Source organism: Vigna radiata, chromosome 1 (genome assembly GCF_000741045.1).
Source record: "Vigna radiata var. radiata cultivar VC1973A chromosome 1, Vradiata_ver6, whole genome shotgun sequence".
In the NCBI taxonomy this organism is placed as follows: domain Eukaryota; kingdom Viridiplantae; phylum Streptophyta; class Magnoliopsida; order Fabales; family Fabaceae; genus Vigna; species Vigna radiata.
The window spans coordinates 28,312,706-28,329,966 of NC_028351.1; the positions used below are offsets into that span (position 1 = coordinate 28,312,706).

The 17,261-nt window shown below is 36.1% G+C and overlaps 1 protein-coding gene across 1 annotated transcript; it reads left to right on the forward strand.

Annotated features, from left to right (window-relative positions):
* Positions 1-3,593: 3,593 nt before the first annotated feature.
* Positions 3,594-4,544, forward strand: LOC106760700. The gene has a single exon (XM_014644108.1). The coding sequence runs from the start codon at positions 3,594-3,596 to the stop codon at positions 4,542-4,544; it is 951 nt and encodes a 316-aa protein (XP_014499594.1).
* The last annotated feature ends 12,717 nt before the right edge of the window (positions 4,545-17,261 follow it).

Genomic DNA, 17,261 nt, shown 5'->3' on the forward strand with positions numbered 1-17,261 from the left:
TAATTTGAATTTTCTAAGCTAATTATTTGCATTATTATTTTCAAGGAAAATTTTGAAAACATAATTTGGGACATTTGGAGGAGACAAAATAATTAAAGACTCTCAACATAAACATTTTAAAATTAGTTGTATTGTAATTTACTAGTTAAGGATTTTTGGACAAACTCTTTTGCATCTTGGGCCAAGTTTTGGTGAAAGATGTGAGGCCCAAATAGTGATTTAGGCTTAGAATATTTTGTTTTTATTTTGTTAAAAAAAAGAAAAGAAAAAAAAAAGAAAGAAGAAGAGAAATGGAAAAAAAGAAAAAAAAGAAGAAAAGAAAAAAAAGAAGAAAAGAAAAAAAAGAAAAAAAAAGGAAAAAAAAACTTATTTGAAGGCTGGAATATGCCATGGTCCAGGTTCTCTTTTTGGAGAAGTAAAAGGTTAATTAAAAATGGATGTGCACACAATAGCTTGGAGGTGTAGACGGAAATTTCAATTGGAGAAAAAAAAAAGAATGCAGCACGTGGGCCCAACAGTGTGAAGGGCACATAACCCTAGGAAAAAGACATTCCCAGAGCCGTCACACTTGGAGGACTCTTGGCTGCTGGACGGGAAAGCTCTCTCTCTTGGCTGAAAACTTTTGGGAGATATTGGAAATGATATTCATGGAGAAAGGCATTGGATGAATGAACGAAGCACATGCTTCCAGCCAACACTTCAATATTTTTTTACTTTAGAATGTTTTCTTGTGGAAGCTTTGGAATGGACGTTGGTTGGTTGTCTTGGGTGAATGAAAAATAACTTTCATATTTTGCATTGTGTGCATGCTACTTTCATGTTCTTCTTTAGTATTGGTGAAAAACAAAATGTGATTCATGGCCTTGGTGGGGTCCGAAGAAGGGACAGTGATGTGCAGTATTCTATCTACTTTCTTTTCTTTGCATGGTGATTTATTTTGGAGGAGATGAATGAATGGGCTTTTCATTTGTTTTCGTTGTTACATAAATGAATGATGTCCTTTTTCATTTTTCTTTTTAGTTTTTTTTTTCTTTGGAATATTTATGGTGTTGTAGCGTTATGGGAAATGAGAGCGTGGAGAACAATTGCCCCAATGAGATTTAATTTTATAGATAAGCACTACACTTGCAAATTGATATTGAATTTATCTTTGTTGCACGTTACTTCAACTAGCTGACACCGTGCATTTCTAAAATATTAGATGTATTATTTTTCATTTCTATATTGCATTTTAGTTTATTTATATGAAGGGGAATTGAATTAGTTCTTGCTACACAACTTGTTGTCGGTGTTCTTAAGTTTTATTCTTACTGCAACGTGTCCTTAATTTCTTAGTTTAAGCATCACAATTTTTAATCCCTGTTGTAATGTGATTTTCTGCTTTAGCTCAAGCACTGCATTTTAGTAGTTTTGATTGTCTCTGGATATTTATTTATTGCATTGTTCAGTCGACTTTTTATATTTACTATGTTGTCCATTATGTTTGGTTTGTTTATCTTCATGCATTTTAAATTTCCTCACTTGCTTTAGAGATCGTTCGGTTTTAATGTAGAATCGTTCGGTCATTTGTAGGACCGTTCGGTCTTCATGCTTTGTTAATTTATTTCAATATTTTTAATTATGTTTAGTTGTATTTAATTTCCATTTTTAATTTAATTTAATTTTCCTTGCAAGAACATTTTTACAATCCCCCCACTGCGTGTCTGACCTAATTCTCGAACCACAGTTTGGTCCTTGAGAGACGACCTAGGAGTCACTTCCTAGTTATACTGCATTTCTCATATGCAATCAAATTTGTATGGGTCGCGACACCCATCAGCCTTAAGCAAAGATGAGAACCCAACAATTATCAATCAAAACATATGGAGACCATATAAATAATCAAGAGTTTCAATAAAAGAGAGTATCAAAAGATTACATTGCTTCCCCCAACAACAATAGGGTTCACCAAAGACATGGTGAAACTAGATGGAAAATGGAAGAAGAATGGAAAAGCAAACCCTAGAAAAGATGAAAAGGAGCCTAAGCATCCAAGAGATCCTCTCCAAAGAGAAAAATTAGGTCTGGCCATTCTCCCCTGTCAAAAGAATGACTCTGAACTCGCAATAGGGGTATTTATAGGTGAGGAGCGCATCAGAAAACAGACCCAGGCCCAACGGACCACCGCCCGACAATTTAAGTGTGTCGCCCGGCGGTTTGGTTTGTAGAAGTAAGAATTTGGGGTTGTTGCTCTTGAATCATTTTGCAATTGAAAATTTGGGTTTCTTGAGTGTATTCTCAGTTTGGAAGGGTGGAGAAAGATTTTGGAAGCTTGTTTGGTGGAGGAAAACCGAGAAGGTGTTTAGTAAGGAGAGAGAAGTGACACATTTAATTTTTACCTCTTTTGGACAAGCACAATATGAAACACATTTTCATAGAAGGAATATTTCCTATTTTGGTGGTCATCATTTGCTTACAATTGCCGAGAGTTGTATGAAGAAGGGGATGTCTTGTGCTTGTTTTATTCCATTTGACCTTGCACATGTGGCACCTTGGTAGAAGCAATTCCATTTTGTTGGTCTTTTGGGCATTGAATACGTTACCTTTGCTTTGGTTGTAGAAGAATTTGTTGTTGACTCCATGGAGAGAGTAGGAGAACGGTTTTCATGGTAGAAAAGTGTGTAAAGCAAGGTTTGACTTGGAGAATGAAGCACATGGCACAAAAAGGAAGCAACACATTAATTGGTTTGTTAAAGGAAGAGAATGAAATGGAACTTTGGTGCATGGACACTCATGTGAATTTCTAGGAAAAAGTTGTGTTTGTTTATTTCTTTTGTTTTAAATTAATTTGCATAGTAGGATTAGTTGCTTTTAGTTTCTCTAATTTAGTTTTGCATTTAACTTAATTAACTTTGTTGGATAGTTGTTGTCACATTGTTGGGGTCTAGTACTTTATTCTGTTTTAATGTTGTCTAATATGCTTGGTCTTGTTACTTTAATTGTCATGATAGCTTAAATCAACTTGGTTGGTCATTAACGATATTGGATTGTTTCCTTGAGATATCCGGACTGTAATTGTGTTTGCCACTCTGACTTGGTTAATGTGAAATCTATTTTTTTTGCACTTGCAATTGAGTATACGCTTAGTTGCCCAATTGGTGTTTAGTCTTCATTTAGTTGATGAAACTGCATGGTGCAAATTGGATTACATGTTAACATTGTGTTCGCTTAGTTCACTTTTATGAAGACATAATTAGCCTTCGCTTAGTTGGTTAACTGTGTTGGATTAGAGGTTAGAGCAGCTCCTTCATTGGGTTAATCTGTGATTGGAGCATAGTAATTAAGTTAATGACCAACCATTTTCAGTCTGTCTTAAAAACCGTTTTTAGATCTGTGCTTGCATATCTGTTTGCATCTATGATTTTGTTCATCTGCATTCACAAACTTTTCACAACCCCCCCACTTCGTGTCTGACTTAATTTTCGAACCGCAAAATTGGTCCTTGAGAAACGACCTAGGAGTCATTTCCTAGCTATACTGCATGTCTTAATTGCACATTAAATTTGTGTGGGTTACGACAGCTCATCAAACAGATTCTAGCCTACGCTTAGTTCATGAAGGAGCTACTCACCAAAAAGAGGAAATACATTGAAGCAGAAACCATTGAAGTACAAGGCAACTGTAGTGCCATCATTCAAAAGCTTCTCCCACCAAAATTTAAAGATCCTGGTAGTTTTACTATCCCATGCACCATTGGGAAATTAGCTATTGATTTGGGAGCAAGCATCAATCTAATGCCTCTCTCGATGTTTAAGAAGATTGGAGAGTTAGAATTGAAACCTACTCGTATGACTCTGCAACTAGCTGATAAATCCATTAAATACCCTCAAGGAGTGGTGGAAGATGTGCTAGTCAAGGTTGACAAATTACTCTTCCCTGTGGATTTTGTTATAATGGAAATGGAGGAGGATACAAAAGTTCCTCTCATTCTTGGGAGACCATTTATGAAGACTGCAAGAGTGTTAATTGATGTTGATAATGGTAAACTTAAGGTAAGAGTGCAAAATGAAGAAGTAAACTTCAATGTTTTTGGAGTTATGTCCCACCCAAATGATGATGAAGCATGTTTCCAAATTGATGCATTGGATGAAGTATGCTTGAACACTGAGAAGGTAGCTTACATTTCATTTCCTCTTGAGAAGACACTTATTGATGCTTGTGAAGCTCTCAATGAAGAGGAAGAAAAATTGATTGATGAATGTCTGACTAACTTGGAGACTCTAAAGGAAATCCCTCTTCAGGAAGTGGATATTGAATATTTAAATGCCAAGGAGGAAGTCAAAGATGGCAAACTTGAGTTAAAAATATTACCCCCACATTTGAAGTATGTATTTCTAGAAGTGGGTGGTAACAAAACAGTTATCATCAACAATTCTTTATCTTCCACAGAAGAAGCAAAATTGATTGAAGTTCTCAAAGCTAATAAGGAAGCTATCGGGTGGACAATATCAGATCTCAAAGGAATAAGCCCTTCATATTCATGCAGGAGGACTTCAAGCCAGTAGCTCAACCTTAGAGAAGATTGAATCCTGTGATGAAAGAAGAAGTAAGAAAAGAGGTCTTAAAGCTACTAGAGGCTGGAATCATATACCTAATTTTTTACAGTGCCTAGTAGAGTCCAATACAAGTAGTCCCAAGAAAGGTGGGATGATAGTTTTTTGTAATGATAAGAATGAGCTCATACCCACAAGGACTGTAATTGGATGAAGGATGTGTATAGACTATAGAAATTTGAACAAACCCACAAGAAAGGATCATTTTCCCCTTCCTTTCATGAATCGGGTGTTGGAAAGACTAACAGGTCAAGTTTTCTATTGTTTTCTTGATGGTTATTTTGGATATAACCAAATTGTTGTGGATCCACAAGACCAGGAAAAGACAACTTTCACTTGTCCATTTGGTGTTTTTTGTTATAGAAAATGCCATTTGGACTATGCAACGCTCCAACAACATTTCAAAGATGTATGCAGGTTGTCTTTTCAAATTTAGTTGAAAATGCATTGAGCTCTTTATGGATAATTTTTCGGTGTTTGGAGGTTCATTTAACTTATGCTTGTCAAATCTAGAGACCGTTCTTGAAAGATGCATTCAGACAAACCTCATTCTCAATTAGGAAAAAGGCCATTTCATGGTAACTGAAGGTATTGTTCTGGGTCATAAAATTTCATCTAAGGGAATTGAAGTTGACAAAGCTAAAGTGGAAGTAATTGAAAACCTTCCTCTACCGACAAATGTTCAAGGGATAAGAAGCTTTCTTGGGCATGCGAGTTTTTATAGAAGATTTATCCAAGACTTTTCCAAGATTGCCAAGCCATTATGCAACCTTCTGGTACAGGACACTCCTTTTGTGCTGGATGAAGATTGTTTAAATGCATTCAGAATTTTGAAGGATAAGTTGATCTCTGCACCAGTGATCATGGGTCCAAATTGGGAACAAGAGTTTGAATTGATGTGTGACGCCAGTGATTATGCCATAGGTGTTGTTCTTGGCCAGAGACGAGTAAAGGTCTTTCATGCCATCTATTATGCCAGCAAAGTTCTAAATGGAGCTCAACTCAATTATGCCACAACTGAGAAAGAATTTCTGGCAATAATGTATGCCTTAGAAAAGTTCAGACCTTATCTCATTGGATCAAAAGTCATCATTTACACAGACCATGCTGCAATTAAATACTTGTTGACCAAACCAGACTCTAAACCAAGATTGATAAGATGGGTTCTTCTGCTACAAGAGTTTGATTTAGAGATCTGAGATAAGAAAGGAAGTGAAAATGTCATTGCTGACCATCTCTCCAGGCTTGTTAATGAAGAAGTTGCAACTAGCGAGAGAGAAATTCATGAAGAGTTTTGTGATGAGAATTTAATGATGGTACAACAGAGGTCCTAGTTTGTAGACATGGCCAATTTCAAAGTTGTAGGGATCCTTTCTGATGATCTTTCATGGCAACAAAAGAAGAAATTTTTAAATGATGCTAAACAATTTGTTTGGGATGACCCTTACTGCAGAAGAAGCAGCAGGTATCATATGGTGTTGTCATAATTCGCCATATGGTGGACACTTTAATGGTGAAAGAACAATTGCCAAAGTTCTTCAGTATGGATTTTATTGGCCTACAATTTTCAAATATGCTTATGCTTATGCAAAGAGTTGTGATAAGTGCAAAAGAGTAGGTACCATCTCAAGGAGCACGAGATGCCACTACAAAATATCCTTGAAGTTAAGGTCTTTGATTGTTGGGGAATTGATTTTGTCGGTCCCCTACCTTCCTCGTACAATAATGAGTACATTCTGGTTGCAGTGCACTATGTCAACAAATGAGTGGAGGCAGCAACATGCCAGAAGAATGATGCAAAGAAGGTTTAGGGTGCCTCGAATTCTGATTAGTGATGACGGATCTCATTTCGACAACTCTCAGCTAGAAAAGATAATAAAGCATTATGAAGTGAGGCACAAGGTCGCTTCCCCATACCATCCTCAGACCAACAGCCAAGTTGAGGTTTCAAATAGAGAGATTAAGAGGATTCTTGTGAAAACGGTTTCTTCTTCAAGAAAAGACTAGTCAACAAAGTTGGATGATGCTTTATGGGCCTATAGGACCGCATTGAAGACATCAGTGGGAATAACTCCATTTCAACTAGTCTATTGAAAAGCTTGTTATCTGCCAGTGGAGATGGAACATAAAGCTTATTGGGCTTTAAGGTTTCTGAACTTTGATCCTACCTTGTCCGTGGAGAAGAGGAAGTTACAACTTTAAGAGTTGGAAGAGATAAGACTAACAACTTATAAAAACTCCAAGAATTACAAGGAAAAGGTCAAGCTTTATCATGACAATAAGCTTTTAAAGAGATTGAAACACTACTTGGGTGGTGAGATTCAAGATCCTTCAAGGCAAGCTGAAGTCAAAGTGGTCTGGACCTTTCACCATCAAGTAAGTAAAACCTAATGGAGCCATTGAATTAGTTGACCATCTCTTAGATGATCTAGAGAGAATTTAGTGTTGAGATTGTTGACAACACAAACTCTATATCAAACTAGTTTTTGATTATTACAACACAATGCTTAATAACAGTACACATGTTGCAACATTACATGTTCTTGTTCTGAATTATTTGTCATATTTGTTGAACATGTTTTGTTGATTTGCAATGTATGTTCCTATGATTGATTGTGTGTTATATTCGTGGAACATGCTTGTATTGAAATGTCAAATAAAATGTTTTCTAATTAGTGCACATTTCTAGAAAGAAAAAGATCACAAGCACCTTTATGAACTTATATTTGTTGTGACAAAGTTCTAGTCCAGTTGAATACACTCATAATGAATTTGATTATGCTAAAATCTTTGTACAAATTTTGTCAACATGTGCTATGTGAGATTTTGAGTTTAAAAGAATTTCAAAGTGTTTTTTCATGTGTCAGTGGACATTGCATATTCTATATTCGACTATGTTACTGATCTATTTCGAAATTTGTTAAGCCTACACGCTCCAATAGCTATATTCTTCAAAAGTTAGTTAAGCTTGTATGACTTGGTCAATTGTAATAAATGTGTGTTGATTTTTGTTGACTAAGAGCCTTTGTGTTGACTGTCTATTATAACTGTTTTAATACAGTCAACTGAATTAGTAGGCTATTCGACTGAGAGGCAATCTAATCTAAAAGAAAACTATAAATAGACAGAACGCGAATTGTTCTGTGACTTTTGATGATCTGACATTTTCATTTTCCTGTTTCAAATTGAATTCTCTGTTTTAAGAAGCTCCAAGAATTCTCAAAGAAGAAGGTGGTGATCTTTCTTGAGAGAGATTCAAATGGAGGAGTCAATTGCGCATACTGCTTGATCATAATCTGCACAAAGAAGGTGCTCCCTGTTTGATCTTGACGGCTTGGCATCCTGTGAAGACTGTTGCATTTGATTGAAGGCTTGGCAACCTGTGAAGTCTGATGTGATAGGCTTGGCATCTTGTGAAGAGTGTTGGTTACAAGTTGAGGATTTTTCGACATGGGTTCAGATTGCAGAAGAGGGGATTCTTGCTATAATTTTGGTTTTTATGTGCAGCTATATTTTGGTTTTGGGTTAGAGAGGAGATTTATATTTTTGCGTGGTGCTTCTATAAATTCCTTGCTGTAAAAACCGCAACCATTATAGTGCATTTGCTTCCTGGGTTGGAAAGACACTAGATGTAGGCATTGTTGGCTAAACCAATATAAAAATCAGTGTTTGATTTTCTCTATCCCTACACTCTTTATTTCTAGTCGACTTTATCTGTTTAGCAATCAACTGCGTTTTTCCGCTGTATAGAAATTTCATTGCTTGCATTTCAAGATATATAAAAAAGCTTTGCATTTTTTTTTAAAGATTGCGAAAAGATTTTGTTTTTGAACTAACACCAATTCACCCCCCCCCCCTCTTGGTGTAAAATGAAGCCTACCTATTTAATAACAGTTAGGTGGTAAACGGTCAGCGATTGAAATACTACTTAGGCGGTGCGATTCAACGTCTCACCACAATTATCCATCTTTCTGACCCTTGAGCATAACGGTGTCAGGCTCGTGACGTTAAACAAGCACTTACTAGGAGGCAACCCAGCTTTCTAACCTATTCTTGTGTGTGATTTTGTTATTTGAGTGTGGATTGCATGTTTGAATTTGATTTAGAGTGTTTTAGTTTGATTTGGTTCTTTTGGACCATGTTAGTTTGCATTTTAACTTATATGTTGTTTCTAGTTGCATTGTTGTTATTGTTGAGTTTCATTGTGAAAGAGTATGTCCTGGAGTATTTTTGTTTGTTTTGATGTCCTCTAGTGTGATTTAGGATGCAATTATGTGTTCTGAATTGGTTAAGTGTGTTGTGTGTGTAAAAATCTAGTTTTAATATGTATAGTTATGTGCATTTCCTATTGCATTCATGTTTTAGATTCATGCATTTGCTTTGGTTCATGGTGAATTCCCAATGTTTTTAAGTAGTAGAAACATGATCATTTAGTTTGAAAGAGATTGAATGCATGCAAATGTCGAAAATCCAAGATTTAAAGCCCAAAATGTAGTAAAAACAAACTCTACAGACTACCGCTCGGCTGTACCTGCACGACACCTACGCGCTGCACCAACAGAGGCCATTTTTTTGCACTTTTCTGATACACCACTCAGCTGCACAACATTGTGCAGCCCAGCACCCTTTTCGGTCCATCTCACTTTTTCAACCCTAACTTTTATCACTTTCTTCTCTCTCTCAAACTTGTGTCTTCACCACCACCAAAACCATTACCCACTCTCACATTTTTCTCTTTTCCACTCCAATCTCTCAACTTTTCACACCAAATTCACACATTCACTTAACCCTTCTTCCTTTTCACTCAAGCCCATCAACTTTTGATGCCTCCACACCCACGGACAGAGCTTGTTCCAGCATCTACATTTTTGCGTTTGTTACTCATTCAATCTCTTGCAAGTAGGTCTGCATCATTCCTTACACTTCCATTCTAACTTGTGTTTTGCTTTCTCCTTGAAAACTCCAAGCAGTGTGAAATCTTTTTGTATATTCAACATTATCCCTAGTGCATCTTTAGTCACTATTTTGTAGGGTATTTTTCTGAACCAATTGATAGGCAGAAATATGATTTCATCATATGAATGAACTGATGTAAGTTTTACTTTGTTTCAATTTGATTTTTACAATTGTTCAGCCATTAGGTCACTGATTTTGCTAGCCCAAGGGAGCAGAAGCTCGTGGTCACGCATCAGGGCATAAAACCCCTTTGTCCAGTGCCGCTTGAGTTGCACGAAACCCCGCAGCCCAACGCTGGCACTGCAAGGTTGTTCCCTTTCTTTTTTATGCATTTTAATCTTGTTCAAGTAGACTTGTGGCTAGTTTTTCGTGTTACATGTTCTTTATTAAGAAAATTGATTCTACCCACTTGTTGTGTGCTAATTTTTCAATTCCACCCACACTGATTAACGCACCAGGGCATTTTGAGCCCTTTGTTAAGTGTCGCTCAGCTGCACACAACCTGTATAGCCCAACGCTAGTGTTGTAGGGCAGCTATTCATTTTGTTTATGCTTTGCAACTTGGTTCTGTTTGAGTGGGGCTTGTTGTCAATCCTTTTTCCTACTTGTTCTTCCCAGTTATTAGATGTGATACTAATGGTTATATTTTGAGTTTGTTCTTAAACATTAACCATGAAAAGTCCTTTTCAATTGTCTTTGTTTATGCAATGTGGCTTCTTCATCAGGCAAACGTGTAAAGATGACTCTGTTGAGATTGTTGACAACACAATATCTATATCACTCTGGTTTTTGAAGATGACAAAACATTCTTAATAACACACATATGTTGCTTGTTGTGTTACATGTTCTTATACTGATTGGTTGATATATTGTTGAACATGTTTATGTGTTTTACTGCTATATGAATGCATACTTATTGAGCTTGTACACGTTACATCATATCTGGTTGCATTACACATGTTTTAAAGGATGAAAACCACATGTACTTTTGTGAACTTAAAACTGTGTGACAAAGCTGCAGTAAAGTCAACTCCATTACTAATTGAATCGACTATGCTAAAGTCTTTGTACAGATTTTGAGAAACAGTGTTGTGTGAGATTTTGTGAAGGGAAGAATTTCAAAATGCTCTGACATGTTGAAGTCGACTGTGTGCACCACACATTCGATTGTATTAGTTGTTTGCTATGAAATTCTATTATGCTCATGAACAGTAATGACTATATTTTTAAAAATTAGTTGAGCATTGATTGAAAGTCAACTATATTGAATGAGAATTTATTTTGTTTGGCTGAATGCTACTGGTCTAACTTATCTGTTATAACTGTCATAACCTAGTCAACTGGATTAGTAGCATATTCGACTAAAGGAGCGTCTGATTAACAGAATTTTATAAATAGATAGAACCTGAAGTTGTTCTAAGACTTTTGGACATTTTGATCTAACACTTTCAGATTTTGTTTAAGATTGTTTCTTTGAGATTACAGAGCTCCAAGAACTCTTCAAGAATACGGTGGTGATCTTGCTTGAAGGAGATTGAAAGGGAGACTAACTGCACGCTCATTGGTTGATCACATATCTACACATTGAGGTGTCTTCTAGTTGACCAAGATTCTTATTGGCATCCATGGTGATTGTTGTGGTTACCTATTATGATTACAGGGGATAGACTCGTGGAGTCTGGTTCACTTTGAGGACTATTCAAAGTGGTTTTGCAGATTGCAGGAGAGGGGACATCTTGCTACAGTTTTTGTTGCATGGTTTGCCTATATTTTGGTTAGAGGGTTAGAGAGGTGTTTTATATTTTTCACGTGGAGGTCTTCTATAAAAGCCTTGTTGTAAAAACCTTGACCATTATAGCACATTTGCTTCCGGGTACAGGAAGGACACTGGATGTAGGCATTGAGGCCGAACCAGTATAAAAACCAGTGTTTGAGTTTCTCTATCCCTGATCTTTTACTTACAGTCAACTTTATTACCTGCATAGTCAACTACATTTTTCTGCTGCATACGAATTTTCATTACTTGCAATTCAAGAAAGTTTGTAAAGTTTTCTACTTTGTTTTAAAGATTGCGAAAAGACTCTGNTTTTGAAAACCCATCAATTCACCCCCCCCCCCCTCTTAGTGTAAAAAGAAGCCTACCTATTTTCCAACAGACTCCTGGAAGAGGAAAGAAAAATTCTACTCCAGTAAGTTCTTGACCAAAGATCATGAGAATCACTTCACATCAATTCAAAATAGAAGGCTACTCATGGAACGCACTGTCACTTTAAAGCCAGGGTAGGTTCCTGATTTCTTGGAGGAGTTTAGTAGAAGAAAATGGAACAATTTGGACAGCTACCCTGAACCGGAAACCATAGCCATAGTAAAGGAATTTTACGGCAATGAATTTTGGGATTATAAATTGAGTATTTAAATAAATGTGCTTTTGTACATCAAGAGGCTTATATAATGAAATTGCATAAAAGGTTCTATATGGACAAATCACATTCATTATGCACTCCAATGGTGGTGAGATCGTTAAATGGTGATAAAGATCGTTTTAGACCTCAAAATAAGGATGAAGAACTTCTTAGTCCTAAGGTACCATATCTTAGCATTATAGGAACACTAATGTATCTTGTTAATTATATTTGACTTGATATAGCATTTGCTTAAAATATGTTAGCAATATACAGTTATTCACCTATAAGAAGACATTGGACTTATGTAAAACATATACTTCATTATCTTAAAGGTACTATGATTATGAGCTTATTTTATCTAAATAATTCAAAATCAGATCTAATGGGTTATGCAAATGCATGTTATTTATCATATGCTCACAATGGTTAATCATACACAAGATATTTGTTTACATGTTGTGACACAGTGATTTCATGAATATGAGCTTATTTTGTCTAAATGATTCAAAGTCATATCTAATGGGTTATGCAAATGTAGGTTATTTATAATATGCTCACAATGGTTGATCATAAACAAGATATTTGTTTACATGTGGTGACACAGTGATTTCATGACGGTTTATGAAACAAACTATAACAACAACGTCATCAAGTCATGCAAAATTTTAGCATTACATAGCAAGTCGTGAATGTGTATGGTCGTTAAGACTCGGCAAGTGTAACGAATCGTATCAAGTAATATAAAATGGTAAGACCAAGTATTGTTTTCCCAAGAGACTCACGACACTAAATAGTTGTGTTTTTGCTTAACCAATTAAGATTATAAGAACAATATTTTGGGGTTCTTGAATGCAAAGTGTAGAAAAATAAAAAGGAATGCAATTTGATCAATTTAGGATAAACACTAGAATGAATGGATGAAGTTGATAATATGAGATGATAATGTTATTAGAATTTAAATTTCACTTAATCACTCCCATGCATAAACGAATTCTTCTTCTTCATTAATACTAATGCCACTTTCTAATTTACTTAAAACCCGATGTCTCAGCGAAAAAAGCCTATCCTTGATTACTAGTTTACAATGTCTTGTCTCCCTAGCAATTAATTTTGCATTACATACGCACACAAGCTTAAAGAAACCAAAACTCATATCCCTATGTCTTGGCAATACTGCTTTTGGGAGAATTCCCCAAATCGTGATTTGTAAGATATCTCTCGATAACAATCCTAGGGAGAGAAGATGGGAGCTATCACATCCCTAAATTGTCCAACCCTAGGAGTACAAAATCTCCTGATACTTAGACAAATCATAAGATTTATCCATATATGAATAAAACATAACAAGCATTTGAGCAAAGAAGAATATCCCTAACAATTAACGAAAGAGCCATATATCAATAAAAAGAAATCAATTCAAATATAAGAGAGTTTAGAGGTTACATCATTCCCCAGCAACAAATGAGACTAGTTCTCCATCGTCATGAAGAAACTAGGTGTACAATGAAATGGAATGAAGATAAAACCCTAGAAAGAGAAGAAGATAGTTGTCATATCCTCAAATTTGTCCCCAAAAGGGTGAAAAACGTGTTTATGTGCTTAAGGCATCAAAAGATACAATCCTTAGGGCATTTGGGTCTTAAATAGATCATAAAAATAACAGAAAACAGGTCCAAGCCCATGTTGTCCATGCTCAGCGCCCCACTTAGGGTGCCCAGGCGTGAATGCGGGAGTAGTGGCGCTTAGCGCCCCTAAAAGGGCGTCCGGGCGTGCTGCGGCACTGAATTTTGCGCTCAATGTTCATGCAGCTTTCTAATTTACTCTAAACCTAGTGTCTTAGCAAAGAGAGCCTATTCCCAATTACTAGTTTACTATGTCTAGTCTCCCTAGTAATTAGTCATGCATTTTAGTGTAGAAGCTTAAAGCAATTGACCGTCTTATTCCTATGTCTAGGTAATATTGCATAATCAAGAGAATTCCCCTCATGTCTAGATTTTCCCGTATGTTTCCATATCGACAAAATCAATGATCATGTCATTGAATGAGTTAAAAAATGCAAGCATAAAGTATAGAGAAGAAAACTCAAACTATTGATAACTAAAGTATATGAATAAAATAAGATTTTCGATATAAGAAAGTTTCAAAAGGATTACATCGTTCCCCAACAACAAAGGGTTTTAGCTCACCATTGTCATGGTGAAACTATACGAAAGATATAACCCTAGAATTGAATGGTTGGAGCTTCCGCATCTAAAATCTGCCTCCAAGGAGTGAGAATGGGTGTTTCTGCGTCTTTTCTCTGCCAAAAGATAACCCTAAGGGTTGCACAAAGCTATTTATAATCAATGAAAAATTACATAAAACAGGCTCAAGCCCAACTACAACGCTCAACGCTGGTTTCACCGCTCCACGGTAGGTGCGGCACTCAAGTGGGACGCTCAGCGTTCACGCCCAGGTGTTTGGCAGTGCTGTCTTTGAGAAGGCCAGCGCTCAGCGCTGGATCTGACGCTCAGCGGTGTGCGCGGCTCTAACTTTTCCCCTCAAAGTTGGTGCTTAAGCGTCTGACAGTGGCTCACTTCACAAAGTTAGCGCTCAGGGCTGAAACTGGCGTCGAGCGGTGACTGCGATTCTTCCTTTGCACCTTTTTTCATCCTTTCTTGAGTCCAACTCCCTCCTTCATTCTCCATCATTCAATTCTCGTCTAATCCTGTCAAAACAAGGAAAAGCGAAGCATAATATCTCTAAAACCACCTTTGACTCTCTTTTAACCTAACTAAAGCAATTTGCATGATTTCAAGCTAATTTCTAAGTCATAAAGGGTGTGTTCCACAATTTTTAATATACATCTCTAAAAGCACCTTCTCACAAGTTACCTCAAGTTCCACAATTTTTAATATACATCCTGCCAAGCATATCAATCACAATTGAAACCATGCATTTGTTTTAAATAATTATGAGCAACCACTATCTGTACTTAATAGCTAATTCAAACATTAACTCAACCATGCATTTCAAGCAGTAGAGCAACACAAGACAATATTACTCATCATAAAACATTTCATCACATAATATCAACCATTGCAGAGCTATTCTTTCAACCAAGTACATAGCTTATTAAAAACAAAATAAAAAAATTCAAATAAGCATAAAAATAAAACAAAGCCTGATATTATAGCATCTGTCAGTAGATGTTATCTCTCATCGTCAGCCTCTTCTATAACAGTATCCATGAGTAGATACTATCATATGAATCTTCATCATCATGGCATCCATCAATAAATGCTTTAACCTAGTAGCATTCATCAGTAAATGTTGTTAGTAACATCCATCAGTATTTGTCTAATAGCATAGCATCCATTAGTAGATGCTAATCTTTCTTATCTTCATCGGCATCCATCAATAGATGCCTAATCACCTAACATCCATCAGTAGATGTTTAATCACATAAAATACATCAGTAGATGTTATTATTCCTCCTTCTTATCATAACAACATCCATCAGTAGATGTTGTCATCACCTCCATCAGAAGCAACATTTAACCTAAAAAAAACTCAAACAAACAAAGAAAAAATCAAATCAAAACCACATAATTAAAACAACTAAAAAGAAAAAAAATCAGAAAATTGGGTTCCCTCCCAGAAAACGCTTGTTTAACATCACTAGCTTGACACCATTAAGCCCAATCCGAATTTTTGATGTTGGTGTTCTTCCTTCCTTCATGGCACCAACAAAATCTCGACAATTTTCTTATCACCAACTTAACTCTTATAGTATAAGGATCCCCAATCTCAAGAACTTTGTTTGCTTTGATAGTCTTGACAACCCATAACTTATTCTTGAATTTCACTGGTGTGCTAGGTTTGGGTTCATCAGTTTTCTCATCAAGGTGTTGGTGAACCAATTCTCCTTTCTTATCTGCCTTCTTCATTATCTGTCTTCTTTGTCTAGCATTGGCAGTCTTTACTACCTTAAAACCTAAAAAGAGAAGTCCTGGTGATCTTTGTTGGAAAACAGGTAGGCTTCGTTTTTATACCAAGAAGGGGGTGAATTGGTGATGTTTCAAAAACAAAATCTTTTCGCAATCTTTTATCAAAAGTAGAAAGCTTTTTTATCTTTCTTGAAATGCAAGTAATTAAAATTTATATGCAGCAGAAAAATGTAGTTGACTGCGTAACAGATAAAGTCGACTGGAATTTAAGAGTGTAGGGATAGAGAAAATCAAACACTGGTTTTTATATTGGTTCGGCCAACAATGCCTACATCCAGTGTCCTTCCAACACAGGAGGCAAATGCACTATAATGGTTGCGGTTTTTACAACAAGGAATTTATAGAAGACCTTACGTCAAAAATATAAATCTCCTATCTAACCCAAAACCAAAATATAGCTGCAATAACAAAAACCAGACTTGCAGCAAGAATCCCCTCTTCTACAATCTGAATCCACGTTGAAAAATCCTCAACATGAAACCCCTGTATCACAATAGGTCCAATTCCAGCACTCTTTACAGGATGTCAAGCCTCAACACAGCAGTCTTCGCAAAATGCCAAGCCTCAACACAGCAGTCTTCACAGGATGCCAAGCCTTCACTGATCAATCAAGAAGCACCTTCTTTGTGCAGTATTTGATCAGACAATAAGTGTGCAAGTTATCTCCCTATGAATCTCTCTCAAGAAAGATCACCACCGTCTTCTTGGAGAATTCTTAGAGTTGTTAACTCAGAGAATTCAATCTCAAACAAGAATGAAAATGTTAGAACATCAAAAGTCTCTGAACAACTCGTGTTCAGCCAATTTATTGTTTTCTGTCAGTCAAATTGTTTCTCAGTCTAATACACTACTAATTCAGTCGACTGTATTATTACAGTTATAACAGAGAGTCAACATAGTAGCTCTCAGTCAATAAAAATCAACACACATTTAATACATTTGACCGAGTCATCAATGCTTAACTAACTTTTAAAAGTATAGTCGTTGGAGCGCAGTAGCATAACAAAATTCCAAAACAGATTAAAAATACAGTCGAATGTACACCAGACAAAGTCGACTGACACATGTAAAAACACTTTGAAATTCTTTTCAATTTAAAACATCACAGAGCACTGATTCTCAAAATTTGTATAAAGGTTTTAGCATAGTCGAATCCATTACCAATGTATTTGACTGTACTATAACTTTGTCACATAGTTATAAGATCATAAAAGTGCTTGTGATTTTTCACCTTGAAAATGTGTAGTATAATATTTTTGATAAAGCATTTCGCATTGCACATTAGTATGTAAGCATGTTCCACAAATATATCAAGCAAT

Excerpts from the sequence above, each read along its gene's own strand:
- LOC106760700 (XM_014644108.1), top strand. The coding sequence starts at position 3,594 with ATGAAGGAGCTACTCACCAAAAAGAGGAAATACATTGAAGCAGAAACC.